The 14,929-nt window shown below is 35.6% G+C and overlaps 1 protein-coding gene across 2 annotated transcripts in view; it reads right to left on the bottom strand.

The window, feature by feature from the left end:
• incenp (inner centromere protein) overlaps nt 1-14,929 on the bottom strand; it is a 29,853-nt gene that overhangs the window by 6,557 nt on the left and 8,367 nt on the right. The window contains exons 9-19 of one of the 2 annotated variants that reach the window (XM_087311419.1): nt 12,998-13,088; nt 12,136-12,273; nt 11,407-11,424; nt 9,357-9,466; nt 7,012-7,135; nt 6,802-6,924; nt 4,563-4,774; nt 2,707-2,806; nt 1,320-1,397; nt 980-1,057; nt 809-901 (exon numbers count right to left, since the gene is read on the bottom strand). In XM_087311419.1, coding sequence (XP_087167545.1) covers nt 809-901; nt 980-1,057; nt 1,320-1,397; nt 2,707-2,806; nt 4,563-4,774; nt 6,802-6,924; nt 7,012-7,135; nt 9,357-9,466; nt 11,407-11,424; nt 12,136-12,273; nt 12,998-13,088 — 1,165 coding nt within the window. The remainder of the gene's footprint in view (nt 1-808; nt 902-979; nt 1,058-1,319; nt 1,398-2,706; nt 2,807-4,562; nt 4,775-6,801; nt 6,925-7,011; nt 7,136-9,356; nt 9,467-11,406; nt 11,425-12,135; nt 12,274-12,997; nt 13,089-14,929) is intronic. The other variant, XM_087311420.1, reaches the window with a different exon arrangement.

Raw genomic sequence — 14,929 nt, 5'->3', positions numbered from 1 at the left:
TTGGCAAATAATTTGACTACAGATGTCCATGTAAACACAGTCACTTTCTCCCCTGTGGGTGTGTGTTTTGACTCTGAAACTAGCACGTGCCCAAATAGACACTCCCACACCATCTCACATTAGTTCCTCCGACACTCCCCCCTAAACAGAGCTGGACACGCCCACTTTTCTGACTTTTTCCAAAGTAGAGGTGTGAAAACACCCTGCTGAAACGAGGGGTTTCATGGCCCTTTAAGGCTTTTTAAAAGACCTTCTCAGTATATTTTAAGACCTCGTCGCCACTTAAAGTTCTATTCAGTATCAAACCTTTAACTTAATAAACAGTTGTAGTTAAATAAATCTGTGGCATGGTTGTGCTCTACAGAACTCTGAAAGGCTCAGAAGAAGCAAAACTTGAAAGAATAAATGAAGTGGTTGTTTTAAACTCGTCTTTCTTCAACCAGGAGTAAATGTGGAGAGCGACACATCACCTTCCTGCCCTTGTCGCAAATTACGTGAAATCACCCAGATGGAGGAGCTTGGCTGGATGCGCCCCAGCCCGAATTAATCGCGCTGATCGAGCATGCCGTTGTTAATATTAGAATGATGATAAATATATTTACTTTTTTTTTTTTTGGAGTCACTTTGGACAACGCTTGAACAAAATTTAAGACCTTGTGAAATCATGATTAAGACTTTATTACCTTTTTAGGGCCTTCATTTTTTCATTATTGATTCATCAACTTTTAATACTTTTTAAGACCCCGCGGACACCCTGTATGAAGACATTCTCTCATTTACCGCAGGAAAAAGTTTGCCATGAGCTCACCTCAATGTCAACGGTCACGTTGAGGCCTGCTCCGTGATCTACAGTCTTATTATGAGCAGCTCCTTTCCCAACTGGAGTTTTCAGAACTGAATTCTGTGGAGGACTTTTAGTGATTAATTCAGAAGATATTTAATATAGCAGAAGAAAAAGGGAAAGAAAAAGAGTGTTTACCTCAATATCTACAGTCATGTTCAGAGCTGAACTCTTAGTTATTGTTGTGTTGAGGATATTTGCTGCTGTTTTAGTGACCTGTCAACACATTAAAAACAATATTACAATAATAAAACCCAACACTGCCATAAAAATATACATTTACAGACATTAAATGGTTTCAAATACAACATACACAATTAAGTGATTAAAAACACATCATACAATTTAACATTTAGACAAAATGGCCCACTCATAATTGGTTTAAATAATGGCCATTACAATATTTAACAAATACAACTACGATTATGATTTGTTCCCCGCTTTGAGCAAAAGTATTATAGGTTGTGATGATCGTGACCTGTGCTGTGGCTGTAGAGGCAGCAGCAGCATGTTTGAGTTGAGCTTCTCTCTCCTGTTCAGCCCTTCTCTGCTCCTCCTGTTAGCAACACAACAATCTCATCAGATTATGGGACTGTAAAATGTCCCAGAGCTATTCTGTTTTCCAGTCTGGCTTCCAAAAATTAAATCACCCTGTCCATCAGATTATCTTAATTGGAGGAAAAGCATAGCCTGTTTTTAGTTCTCTCGTATTCCCTTACAAATTATGTTGTATGCAATGATCATTATGGATCAAGGAAGCACTAATAATGTGTATGAGAATCGGGTATTGTCAAAAGATCTGGTACTTCAGTACTAAGTTGTTCAGTACTACTTGCCTTAAGTTGATAAAACATTTTTTAAAATAAAATAAAACATATTTACTTTATTTCAGGGACAATACAAAAAAAACTAAATAATAATAAATAATAACAATAATATAAAATACACAAATAAAAGAATAAAATAGATAAAAAAAACAAAAAGTAAAAAAGTAAAAAATAAATATTATACATAACAAATAATAATAAAACAGATAAAAATTATTTAAAAAAATCAAAATATAATAAACAATATGAATTATTAAATAAAAATTATAATAAAACAAGTAAAAGAAAGATTAGTAAAAAATAAACAACAATAAAAATACAAACAATAATAAAATAGATAAAAAGGACAAGTAAATATAAATAAATTATAGTAAATAAAAACAAATAATAATAACAACCTATAATACAACAACAACAATAATAATAATAATAATAATATTGAAAGAGATCAAAAATACAAAAAGTGAAAAAAAAAAACTGTAAAAAAAATAAATAAAAAATACATAACAAAATTATAAAAGATAAAAATTACAAGTAAAAAATAAAATAAAAATTAATAATAATAAATAAAAATAAACAACAAATAAATAACAATAAATATGAAAAATAATAATATTAAAATAAATAAAATAATAAATTATATAAATGCTAAACGTAAAAATAATAAATTTAAATAAACAACAACAAATAAAACAATAAAAAATAAAATAAATACAAATAATAATAAAATGGATAAAAAGGACAAAAAAAGTATAAAAATAACAATAATAATAAATACAAATTATTAAATAAAATGTGGTTATAATAAAAAATATACACACAGCCTACAATGAATGCCATTTGTTTATCTAGTAAATGTATATATTTTTTTAATGAACGTTTTTTATTATTCGGACCACTTGAAGTTATTTCAGGCTACCTTAAACTGAAGAGTGCCTGCCCGAAAGCCTACCAGGGATTATGAAAAAGTCCTGAACACCCGCTACACATTTCCACATCGAACTGGAAACATCAGATGTTAAACAAAAAAAGTCTCACCATCTTCCTCTTCTCCTCTATTTCTCTCCTCTCCTTTTCTCTGGCTGCTCTCTCCAGTTCCTTCTGAAGAGCGATAGCCTTCTCCTTCTCCAGTCTTTCTCTAAAACACAAACACCCCATTTAGCACCTCTGAAACTGATGCTTTTCTTTCAAACATGAAAAGAAATCAGTGTGCACACATCTACGAAGATCTTAAAGGCAGGTGTTCGATCCAGCCAAACTAAACAAAAGTAAAGAAAATCGGCTCACTTCCACTCCCTATTGATATCTGCCCCCCACCTCATACACCACTCTCCCCAATTAGTATTGAACTTAAAGGGTCTCGAAACACCAAAACACATGTTTTGAGCTGTTGACAGTCGTATATGTGTCCCACACTGCTAAAAACACTATTAGGACACCTATATTTCACTAAAAAGTGTAAATTGGTTGCTTTTGCGTTATTTCAAGCAAATTCGTACTTCCGGTTTGAAACGAATTTTTGAAGCTGCGTCACGGTTATGAGATAATAGCGTGTATTCCAGCGTGCAGACTGGACGTCTGTGCCAGAGTGTGCCTTATTACGTCTTACAGTGTGATGCATTAATGCATGAGTAAAGCTTGGTTCAAACCAATCAGCGCACTCTATTGTGCAACTTCATTAATATTCATTACTGTCACAGTGTTTAGATGACAGAGACGCCACGTTGTGTTGGCAAAACAAGCGTGAAGTGTTGCTTTTATAATCTGCTGCAGTTAAGTTTTGTTTTCATTTTCTCTCTGTGAGAGCTCAGCTGGAGTCACGTGTGGATTAACAGTGTACGCGACGCTTGACAACAATAACTTACGTGTCTAAGGAGGATTAATGTTTACCTGAGAGCTGTTCTCATCTGCAAACGCTGAGATCCGGATTTACTTGTAGTCTCCCCTTAATAAAGACGCGGCTCTAGTTGCTGGTGATTGTCCTGTCTCTACAGATTTGGTAAGTGAGCGACCAGTGCTCTGTTTATTTAGTTTGTTCGTATCGAACTAAGTTAACTATTGCACCGTGTAAACATGTTAGCACCACAACCAAACTTTAACCTCGTGTAGGATTTTCACCGCATTTTGTGACCGGAATAACACACGCGGCTTTCTGACGCTACCTGCCGTGTGCATCTAAGTTTCCGGGAAATGCTGAGGTTTTTTTTTCTCTCATTCGCCGTGTGGTATCAAACATTGCATGAAAAATACACGCTTAGAGCAGTTCCTCCAATCAAATATCTCATTTGTCGCGAGGGGCATGAATGAATTCCCTGAATGAAAGAGCCAAACTGCAGTTAAAGTCCACCATTTAATCATTTGGCAAATAATTCGACTACAGATGTCCATGTAAACAGTCACTTTGTCCCCTGTGTGTGTGTGTTTTGACTTGGAAAGTCGGCGCGTGCCCAAATAGACACTCCCACACCATCCCTCTTTTCTTCCTCCGACACTCCCCCCTAAACAAAGCTGGACACGCCCACTTTTCTGACTTTTTCCAAAGTAGAGGTGTGAAAACACCCTGCTGAAACCAGGTGTTTTCATGGCCCTTTAATATAGTACATGATCATTGCACTACACTGTACAACAATTAGTAAATGTACATATTCAACCTGTATATTATGTTGCATATTCCTGATTATTAATAGCAACCTGTACAGTATGTTAATCTGTTTGAAAATCTGATGCTAGTTACTTCGACTTGTATATTTATTGGTTAGATGTAAACTGCATTTCAGTGCCTTGTACATGTGTGATGACAATAAAGTTGACTCTAATGTAATCAAATGACAATCCTGATTAAGAGCTTGCAGATCGAAATGTTCTTTTAAACGTGTATAAAAAGCAACACTAACTTTTCAGCAATGGCTTGTCTTTCTCGCTCTCGTTCTCTCTCCCTCTCTCTTTCGCGTTCCCTTTCTCTCTCTCTTTCGCGTTCCCGTTCTCGCTCCTGCTCTTTCTTGAGCTCCAGAGCGCGTGTGGCTTCAGCAAGTTTACGGGCTTTCTCTCGCTCCTCCTCAGCCTTGCGTTTGGCCTGCATTTCCTGAAATCGCCTCTCCTCCTCCTCCTGAAAAAAATAGAGACGGTACAAAAATAGTTATAGCAGCAACAAAATAATACACAATAAATGTGCAGTTTCTAAAACAAAAAACTTGATGATGATTAAAGTTAACCTTGCAAAGAAATGTCAAGACAAACAAGTACTATTTTACTTTACATTTTATGTTAGTATATTGATTTTGCCCTGAAAAAAAAAATAATAATAAAAAAATAGAAAATATTAATATTTTGTGTTGACATTTTTATTTATGAAAGCCATAAAGAGCAAATTCTTCTGAAACCTGGAACACAATTCAGGTCAAAAACATTGTGCAAAGTGAAATAAATGTTGTGTTAATGTTGTTAATGTTGTTTTCAAGTCACACTTGCAGGTTATTTCAGACCGAATATTCAAAGTGCCGTGGTAAACAATACAGGGAGTGTGTCACAAGTTGTCACTGAATGACTGTGTGAATATAAAACCAACTTTACCTTAATAACTTACACATCTCATTCTGAGCATTCAATATCTGCAGTTTTTTAACCATATGTAACTGCTTTTGCTCAAATCATTGCTGCGATCAAAAACGAGTGATGTGTATGATTCAGCATAGAGTGAACTTACCTGATATAACATAAGAACTGCAGAGTCCAGCATGTCTAAATAGGTCCTCACTCCATTGAGCCAAAGACAACTGCAGTTGGCATTAAAGCAGTGTGGTGTACGGTAAAAGTTAGGTTTCCAACTTTTGGACTGTCGAATTTGGCATCCTACCGCACAACACAACATGTTGGCTATTGCCACCAGTCTCTTTTTGCAACGGGGAACCCGTGTGACGTCATGTGTACCATAGGTTGGTAATTTGTCTATTTGCTAGTAATTTATTTTATGCAAATGCACTGCATAGAAAAAGACTTGATCATATCAGTCAATCTAAATTAATGAAATCTTTCCAAATAGACCCATGCAGATATAGTTAAATTATATTTATAATCGCAACAGACAGATATTAGGGTGCTTTCACATCTGTAGTTCGCTTCATTTGGTCCGGACCAAGGGTAATAAATGATACATTGTTGCATTTTCTGCCGTCTTTGGGTCGTTTTCACACCACACTGCTGGCTTTGGTGCGAACCAGTTGAAACGAACCAAAATGCACGCATCTGACAAAATCCACATCTCTCATTGGCCAGATGTTGTTGAACATATTTCCTAAACTGCTTATTGATTGGTCAGAATTCACGTGCAGGAAAATGCCAATGAACTCCCGCAGGTAAACAAAACCGGCAGACACAAAACGTCGATCTTGACTATAAAGGGACGACTGCGCTGACTGATTGTATGCCTGCTTTAGACAAACCATACATTTCGAGAATGAAGCGCGGCCGCGGCTGGAAAACAGTGTTTAATGCATCGCTTGTCACTTCAGGAGGAGACGTGAATTAATTTAGCTAAACTGCGACATGGTCATCTTGCGGAATTATTACCAACGATCCATGAGGTAGTGTTTTCCCCTCTCCCTCTCTCTGTTGGTAAAGCGGTCAACAAATATTTTTCCTCCGTATCCCATAATGCACAGCGCATCAGCCTACGGCAGCCGAATTGGTCTAAAAGGAGCAGTACTTGGACCTGTTGGACCTGTTTTAGTACGGGTCATATTCTCACCACAAACGAACCGCTTCAGGGTTTGTTTGAAAGCATACCGAGACCACCTCTTCAAGCAGGTCTCGGTACGCTTATTTGGTCCTCTTTTGGTGCGCACTCGAGTACGATTGCTGCATTCACACCTGGCCAAACGAACCGTACCAAAAGGGGAAACGAACTCTAGTGCGATTCAATCGAACTAAATAAGGCAGATGTGAAAGCACCCTTAGATAGCAAAACAAAATACCGCTATGTCAAGATTTTTCATATTTACTTTAATCAAATTCACTTGTTTTAGATCACGTACGCAATTCATTCAGCCCTCGTGCATTACACCAAACAGAACCATGAATCTGAACGCATGTTAACACCAGGTCCAAATAGCACTTTTTATTGCAGGATTGACTTACAACTTGCTGCTGTTTCTTTTGTCTCGCCGCCTCTTCCTGTTTCCTGCGCAGCTCCAGTTCTTCCTGTCGTTTAGTGGCCACCTTCCTCTTGGCTTTCTCCTCCGCCATCCGCTCCACTCGCAGCTTAGAGAAAAACAAGAGCTTTATGAAGAATCCAAATCAAGTAGAGTGCATGGGTCTACATTGAGTCTAAAGATCTTCAGCACTGACCAGGTCGTTTTTCTTCTCCAGCTGTGCCATCTTTTCTTCGATCTTCTTTTTCTTTTCCTGCTCCTTCTCCTTTTCGCTTTTCACTCGAGCCTCAACAACCCGTTTCAAACGCTCGTCCCGTTTCCTAAAATTCACAATCGACTTTTGAGTATACTTTTGCATTCACACTTAAAGAACAGGTCATATGGGTTAAAATAAATAAATCTAATTTGCCATTTGTAATGTCATGCGTTTAAAAAAAAATACTATGAGTAAAATAAAAATAAATTTTAAAAAATTTATTTGCCTTTGTAATGTCATGGGTTAAAAATCATATGGGTTAAAAAAGGTCATTTGGGAAAAAGAAAATCTAATAATGAGTCATATGGGATAAAAAAAAAATCTAAATTGGCATTTGTAATGTCAAGGGTTAAAAAAATTATAGGGATTAAAAAAAGGGCCATATGGAGTAAAAAAAAACAACTAATCTGCTGTTTGTAATGTAGCTGTCCTTCAACATAAATGTATCAAAAACAAGTGCATGATAAATAAAACTACTTTCTCTCTCTTTCTCTCTCTCTAAAAAAAGGAAACAGCCCTAAAATCGGCATAATGGAGTTATATTTTCAAATATTTTGCCTGATAATTATTGGTCAACATTAAAGTAACTCATTTGCATAATTTCCACCTCCGACAACAGTTGAAAAATGTTAAATGTTTAATCTTAAATGTATAAGTTTTTTTTCGAGGCAGAGAAAAACCAGTCAAAACAGATTTGGCCAGCTGACCAATCAGAGTGGACTTAGCTTATGAAAGGAGGAGGGGTTTACAGACATGCTGTACAATTGAACTGTAGATCGATTCTTTTGATCCGAAACTGGGATTCAAATTGTTACAATGTTGCTTTTTGTTTTTGGTGCGGCTCGCTTTCACATAGTAATGTTTCTAAATGCACCAAAATAGTAAAATAAGTCATGTGCGTTACAGGGTTTATTTTTCAGAGCCCTAAAGATTCCGCTCAGCTGTCAGACGTCTTTATTTTAATTTATAATGTTGAACAATAATACATAAGCAAAAAGGTGCACTTTAATTTTGACACCCACAGACATCGTCAACAAATATAAATCAGAGCGTTTAGACTCTCATACAGAGCCTCATTTCAGCTGTCAAGGGTTGTAAAAGTCTATTGAGTCAATCAATATATTAAAAGAAATGTTGGCTAGAATTCGGCATTTTAGGCTTAAATTATAAAGAGAAATAACAGATGAAGCGAGACAGCAGTCAGATCATGAAGCAGATCCATGTTGATCTTTCTTTCGACGGTGAGTGCAGAACTATACAAAACAGGCCTAATATAAAATATTATAAGATTAAAATATGGAGAAAAATATCAGGTGGTATTTCAGTAAATGCATAAACAGCTCTTGTTAATATTTCAGCATGCTTACACTTCCGTATTCAACATGAAACGCACATTTGCTGGTAGGAATAACATCTCGCCCTACTCATAATTCTCTTTAAATAGTCATATATATACACAAATATATATATATATATATATATATACACACACAAATATATATATATATATATATATATATATATATACACACAAATATATATATATATATATATATATATATATATATATACACAAAAAAAAAAAATATATATATATATATATATATATATATATATATATATATATATATATATATATATATACACACATACACAAATATATATATATATATATATATATATATATATATATATATATATATACATATATATATATATATATATATATATATATATATATATATATATATATACACATATACATACACACACACACACAAATATATATATATATATATATATATATATATATATATATATATATATATATATATATATATGACTATTTTGCAATTATAATACACTGTGATTTAGCCTGTTTGTTGTTTCGTACTTTGTTGAATCGTTTTGCTTTCTCACTACAATCGATCCGCTCCAGAGCTTAGACCACCTCATTGAGGCAATTTCAGACCGACTGAATTGGCATGGACCTGAGTGCAAATGCGGGTTTCACATATGCCAAACGAACCAAGCTAACTTGGAAAATGAGACCGGTTCTGAAACAATAGTCTAGGTGTGAAAACACCCCAACAATGGACTCAAACAAACAGTATCTAAATAACTGTACAATTATTCTAACATTAAGCACGCATTCTGAGGAAATAATGTTTTCTGAGATTAGATGCATTGTAGGGAACTCCAACATGATATTAGGACACTTTAAATTACTATATGATAAATGCTCTTCACACAAGATCAATGATTAAGATTAAATTAGTCAATACTTTTTCATTTCTTCCTGTTTCTTCCGTCTCTCCTCCTCGATCTTTTTCTTGCGCTCGTTCTCTTGCTCGATCTTCTTGTTCAGGGCGTCCCACTTCTGCCGTTCCCGCTCCTTTAGGGAAAAATTAAACAAAATAACTCCATTTTAAACAAATATCACGAGTGAGTGATTTGGGACTTCAACCAGGACAACACAAGACGAACCACACAAAGACAGCTGCTTTAACTCTGGGAGAAAGTGAAGATTATAAACACAGATTTATTGCTAACATACACAAACAGGTATCTGAACTTTCCAAGCCACAAAGGCCTTGTTTAGTGTTCACACCTGGTATTAACATGCGTTTTGGTCAAGCTGTTCAAAGCCAGCCAAGGGAAAAATATTTCTTTCTACATTCAGTGTTTAAATGAGTCTCAAGCTGCGTCTTAAATGGCACACTATTGACCTTATTCTAAAATGCGGAAGTGCGCCTGTTTTCGCGATTGTCTTAGAACTTCCGATTCAGTCGCCTATGGGAGAAATGACAAGGAATAATAAACGGCACAAAATGGCCAAACTACTTGCTCAACAAACAAATGTTTGCATGACTACACAGATCAAGTAGCATAATATAATAAGAAAATATTAAATTGCAACATCAAGCAGCGTAACGAGCAGTTGTTAACGTCAAAAAAATGAATGGAAGTGAATGTGACCGGAAGTCGCGAGACAAAAAGATTCAAATGGCAGCGCCCGCTCGTCAGCTGAGAATAAGGTGAATACACTATGCACTATTTACTTATGCACTTACACACTCAACAGGATAGTATATGTATAAAGTGGCGTCCCAAATGGCGCACTAATGTTTTTTTACTAAGTGGATATTCAAACCGTTTCCCTGATGACGTTTGCCAAATCAGTGAAATAAACGAATTATCAAATAATACCTGCCGTGAGTATTGCCGCATTCACCATCGGGAGGCGCTATAATCACTCTCGTAGGAGAATTTTGCTTTCACCATCCAAAATAAATGAAGTTAGTCAACATGTGCATCCGATAGCTCCGCCCCTTCCGCTACGTAAGCAAACCTGCAGTCGTTAAGTGCGTGAAGTGTCCATCATTACCCACTAGGCCTTCAACAGTTATGTTAGAAGTTATGCTGTTGTTAATAAGCTCAGCAGGCATTTTCTGAGGCTTCTTTTAACACATTAACAATCACATCTACAGTACAACAGCAATCCCATCATATATGTTTTCCACCACCTTAAAGTAGACAAAACTCTGTTAACTTAGCACTGTAGACTTGTGATTGGATCAACAAAAACGTGTGTTAATACCAGGTGGAAACAGTGCCAAAGATGCACATTTAAACACCAGATGAGTGATAAGTTAATCTGACAGTCTGAATGGGATGGTCCATTTAGTTTACACTGTAAAAAGCGAACAGATACTTAAAAAAAGTGAGTAAATACTTTAACTTGAAACTGTTGACTTGACTTAATTTTTATAATTATGAACACAGTTAATTAAGTTTACTCACATCAAGTCAACTAATCCCTTTAAAAGCAATTAGCTTACTCATTTAAGCAAACTCAACTAATCACTTTAAAAGCAACGGGTTTATTCCGATTTTATAGGTAAACAACTAATTACTTTAACAGCAGTGGGTTTACTCCATTTGTACAGGTAAACAACTAATCGCTTAAAAAAAAAAAAAACCTATTACTTTTTAAAGTAAGCTTAACTAATCCCTGTAAAAGCAACGGGTTTACTCCGTTTTTACAGGTAAACTCAACTACTCACTTTACTTGCAAAAAAACTGAGTAAACCCACTGCTTTTAAACTGAACTAATCGCTTTTTACAGTGTAGATTTTAGTGCATTCACTGCCCCATGGAGGAATGATGTAAAAATGAAGTGACCAACCAACCAGCCAAACAAACACACAAACAAACAAACATACATAAAGCCCACTCATAAAACAGGAAAACAGAGTGTCGACATAAGCAAATTCAAAAAGTTCTGACTGACATGAAAAATGACCCCAATGTGGATTCACTGTTTATACTCACCACAGAGCCAGAGCCCAACTGAGGGGAAAAGACAGGAAGTACAATTACCAACTAAAACCACTTCTGCCTTGATAAGCATAATAGCAAACATTGAGTGTGGATGCGGCCTTTGTCTATTCTAAAAACACAAAAATAAGGGACCCTTTGATTTCTGCAAAGTAGTAAATAACAACGGAAAATTTTAAATAACTGTGCAATGTCACAGAAGTTGACCAATATTTAAAGAATAAATCAAAATCTGCGCAATTATACAAAATTGCAATAGAGCTGAACAGTCGGGTTGTAAAAAATAATGGGATTTTTTTAACAATAATAGTCCCCTAAAATGATACAAATTTGTATACATATGCACATTTTGTAATAAATTTGGAAATTTATCGTCTTTAGGTAGAAACAACAAACTCGACTGACAGGATTTCTTTGTGCATTTAAAACTGATCGTACCATTCGCAATACTTCATGGGATTATAGGAATAAATACAGTCTTGTTCTTCTGTTTTTGGACCCAAAATGCAGTTCCTTTATTTACTTTTCATTTTATGGAAAAACACTGATGCCACTGCTTCTGAAAAGGTGGCTGGCACCAACTCATATATTAACAACTGTCTTAATAATAAAGCACAACAAGACTTAAATGTAATTACTCTAGTAAAAAGAAAATTCCATCTCTAGATTTCATAGGGCCTTTAAAACGCACGGATGATAGATTTTGCCCATAGATTTGCCTACCTTGACATCAGGTTTGGTGGCAGACTGCTTGATGAAGGACTTCATAATGGTGCTGCGGCCTAGAGATCCAGGCGTCATCATCAGGATCTGGTTCTTCTGTACGGTGTGCACGAATGAGCGCATGTGTGGAGCGATACTCTACATGCACAAAACAAACAGACACAAGTTAGGTCTACTCGAAGCTTATCGAACTAAACTCAGGGTATATACAGTAATCAGAGTGAAATTCGTTACCTTAAAGACCTTTTTTAGGACTTTCCATACATTTTAAGACCTCATAGCCACTTTAGGTTTCAACCAGTAATATTGAAGAGATTTTAACTTCTAAAACTAATCGTAAACTGAAACTTTATAATTATTATATATATATATATATATAAATAAATTGTTTATATTATCATCATCATCATCATATACTGAAATAAAAATCTTAATCCAGTAGGTGGCGCCTAAAACAGCAGGATTTTTCTTTAAACATTTACTTGGTTACTACAGTAAACAAAGCAGCGAGATGTTAAATTTTGCAGGGTTTTATCCAGTTCTGAAACTACACAGCATCCTGATATTCGCAGATTAAATTCAGGCAAACTTCAAGATACTGATACAAACTTTAATCGCTTATAAAATAGCATTTAAGACTTTCAAATACTTTTTAGGGGCCTTAAATTTCTCTAAATCAACTTAATACTTATTAGGGTGCCGCAGACAGCCTGAAACTGCCCCCAGAATCATATATTTATGAATGCAAGCAACCATGAAGAAACTTAATGCGGGCTTCTGCAGCAAGCTTTTCCATTTAACAAGAGCCTGAGGTTGATAATGAGTGTATGGGCAGCATTACAGTGGTCAGAGATGCTCATACCGTGAGGCACTTCTTCGGAGGAGTGTTCTTTTTCTTTGGCGTGCTCATCTCCGATTCACCAGCACGACGTTTAGAGCCTGATCGTGTAGACCTGATGGAAACCCACAAAGTAAACAATGTTGAATGCTTGTTTCTGATTGGCTGATGAACATTGTGAGGCAGGAGTGTCAAACTCATTTTCACTTGGGCCACTTTAACATTATGGCTCCAGGTTAGAACTGCATTACTGTAGAAATGTTACTGCCTCTTAACATATCGTTTAATAATCATCTCCTTATTTTATTAATAAATATTAAAGTAACAAATAAATACACTCATTTGCATAAACGTAAAATAGACGGAACTTCAAGTTATTTTTAAGATGAATTCTTTTATCAGGTTAACTCTGCTTGGGAAAAGCAGAACTTTGGAACAATAGCTCATTTTTGAGTTGCAAAACAAACATGCATCATGGGAGATGTAGTTTACACGACAAAGCAGCTTGGATTTATTATAATGCTGAGGTCACAAAGCAAAAGCACTGCGCCACTTTATCTAGATTACTCATGGGGTGTTTTTCGTAAATGCAAATGCATCAAGCATTTTATTCAGTACCATTTGCATGAATACTTAAATTTATATTTGGTGTGAATCATTTACTCTTGAGGGTAACATAATATCGATAGGCCTCGAGTTTGACACCCCTGTTCTTAGGCGTGTGTTTTTTTTTTTCAGATAAACGCACGGCTAAAGTAGTTCTGCCATGTTTTGCGCACATTACATCTCCATGTCACTACGCTGAATGATTTCAGTTACTTCACAGCTGAACCACATCAAAACACAACAGAAGACTTTGGAGGAAAAGTGGAAGAAACTAGTGCTACACACAGGAGCATGTTGAAGACATAAACCTTGTAAATGGCTGAAATACAACATCTGAACAGTGCCTTTAGCTGTGGGAACAGTAGTATAAATAGAATAATTGAATTAAGACAGTTGACTTAGAAAATAATGCACATTATTCTTTATATAAATCATAAGATATCTCTTATTTACTGTAATGTAATGTATTTTTTATTTAGTGCCATGTCAGCAACCAAGGCTATCTTCATGGCAGGAATCTTTCAACAATAAATATACAATTTAAAAATCAACAAACAAAATAAAACATCAATTAAATAAGATTTTTTGTGTTAATAAATGATAAAAATTCTAAAATCTTTTCTGGTTTTATCTCTTATTTACATTTAATGCATTGTCAACACCCAGCTAGCATTTTTGGCTTTAAAAATAAGTCTTTTAGACGTCTAAACATAACGTAGGCTACATTTGCGCTCAGTGAACATCTAATAGACATCTAAGAAAAGCAGAGTCATTCATTCATTTTCCTTCAACTAAAGGCTCGTGCACACCGGGATGCTTTTTGTTCACGTTTTCAGTCGATTTTTAACGCTTCGAGACTTAATAAAGGGCACCAATGTGATCATGCAAATCATCGCGCAAAAGCGTCATTTTAAAGAAACGCCTCATGCTCGTTTTTTATGTTTTGACTTGCCGCATCAAAATCGTCTCCACCGATCAGATTGGCACTTTTTTTCGAGTAGCTACTGAAGTTTGAATTTCAATTCATCTGAAATGAATTGTTTCTTCGGTGCTCCGCGATGCAGACACGGACAATACGGTATCAGTTCAGTAATAATCATAACCGGTTATTATGTACTGGCGTCATTTACCTCATATGCGCTCTGTCGCGAGCGCGGGTATTTAAAACACTTCAGGCGCCAGCTACTTAAAAATGCGCACAATTTCACTCCGTGTCTGTATTTTGGACAGCTTTCACTGAAACTTACAGCAGAAGCCGCTATTTTTCTGCAATTGAGGGAATGAAAGTGAACTGCATTTCTCTTTCTCTCTCTCTCTCTTACTGTGGCCCATTTCACCTGCTGCCGTGAC

The sequence above is a fragment of the Danio rerio genome, chromosome 25, assembly GCF_052040795.2.
Source record: "Danio rerio strain M-AB ecotype USA chromosome 25, GRCz13ab, whole genome shotgun sequence".
In the NCBI taxonomy this organism is placed as follows: Eukaryota; Metazoa; Chordata; class Actinopteri; order Cypriniformes; family Danionidae; genus Danio; species Danio rerio.
This window is presented reverse-complemented; position numbering and strand designations above follow the sequence as displayed.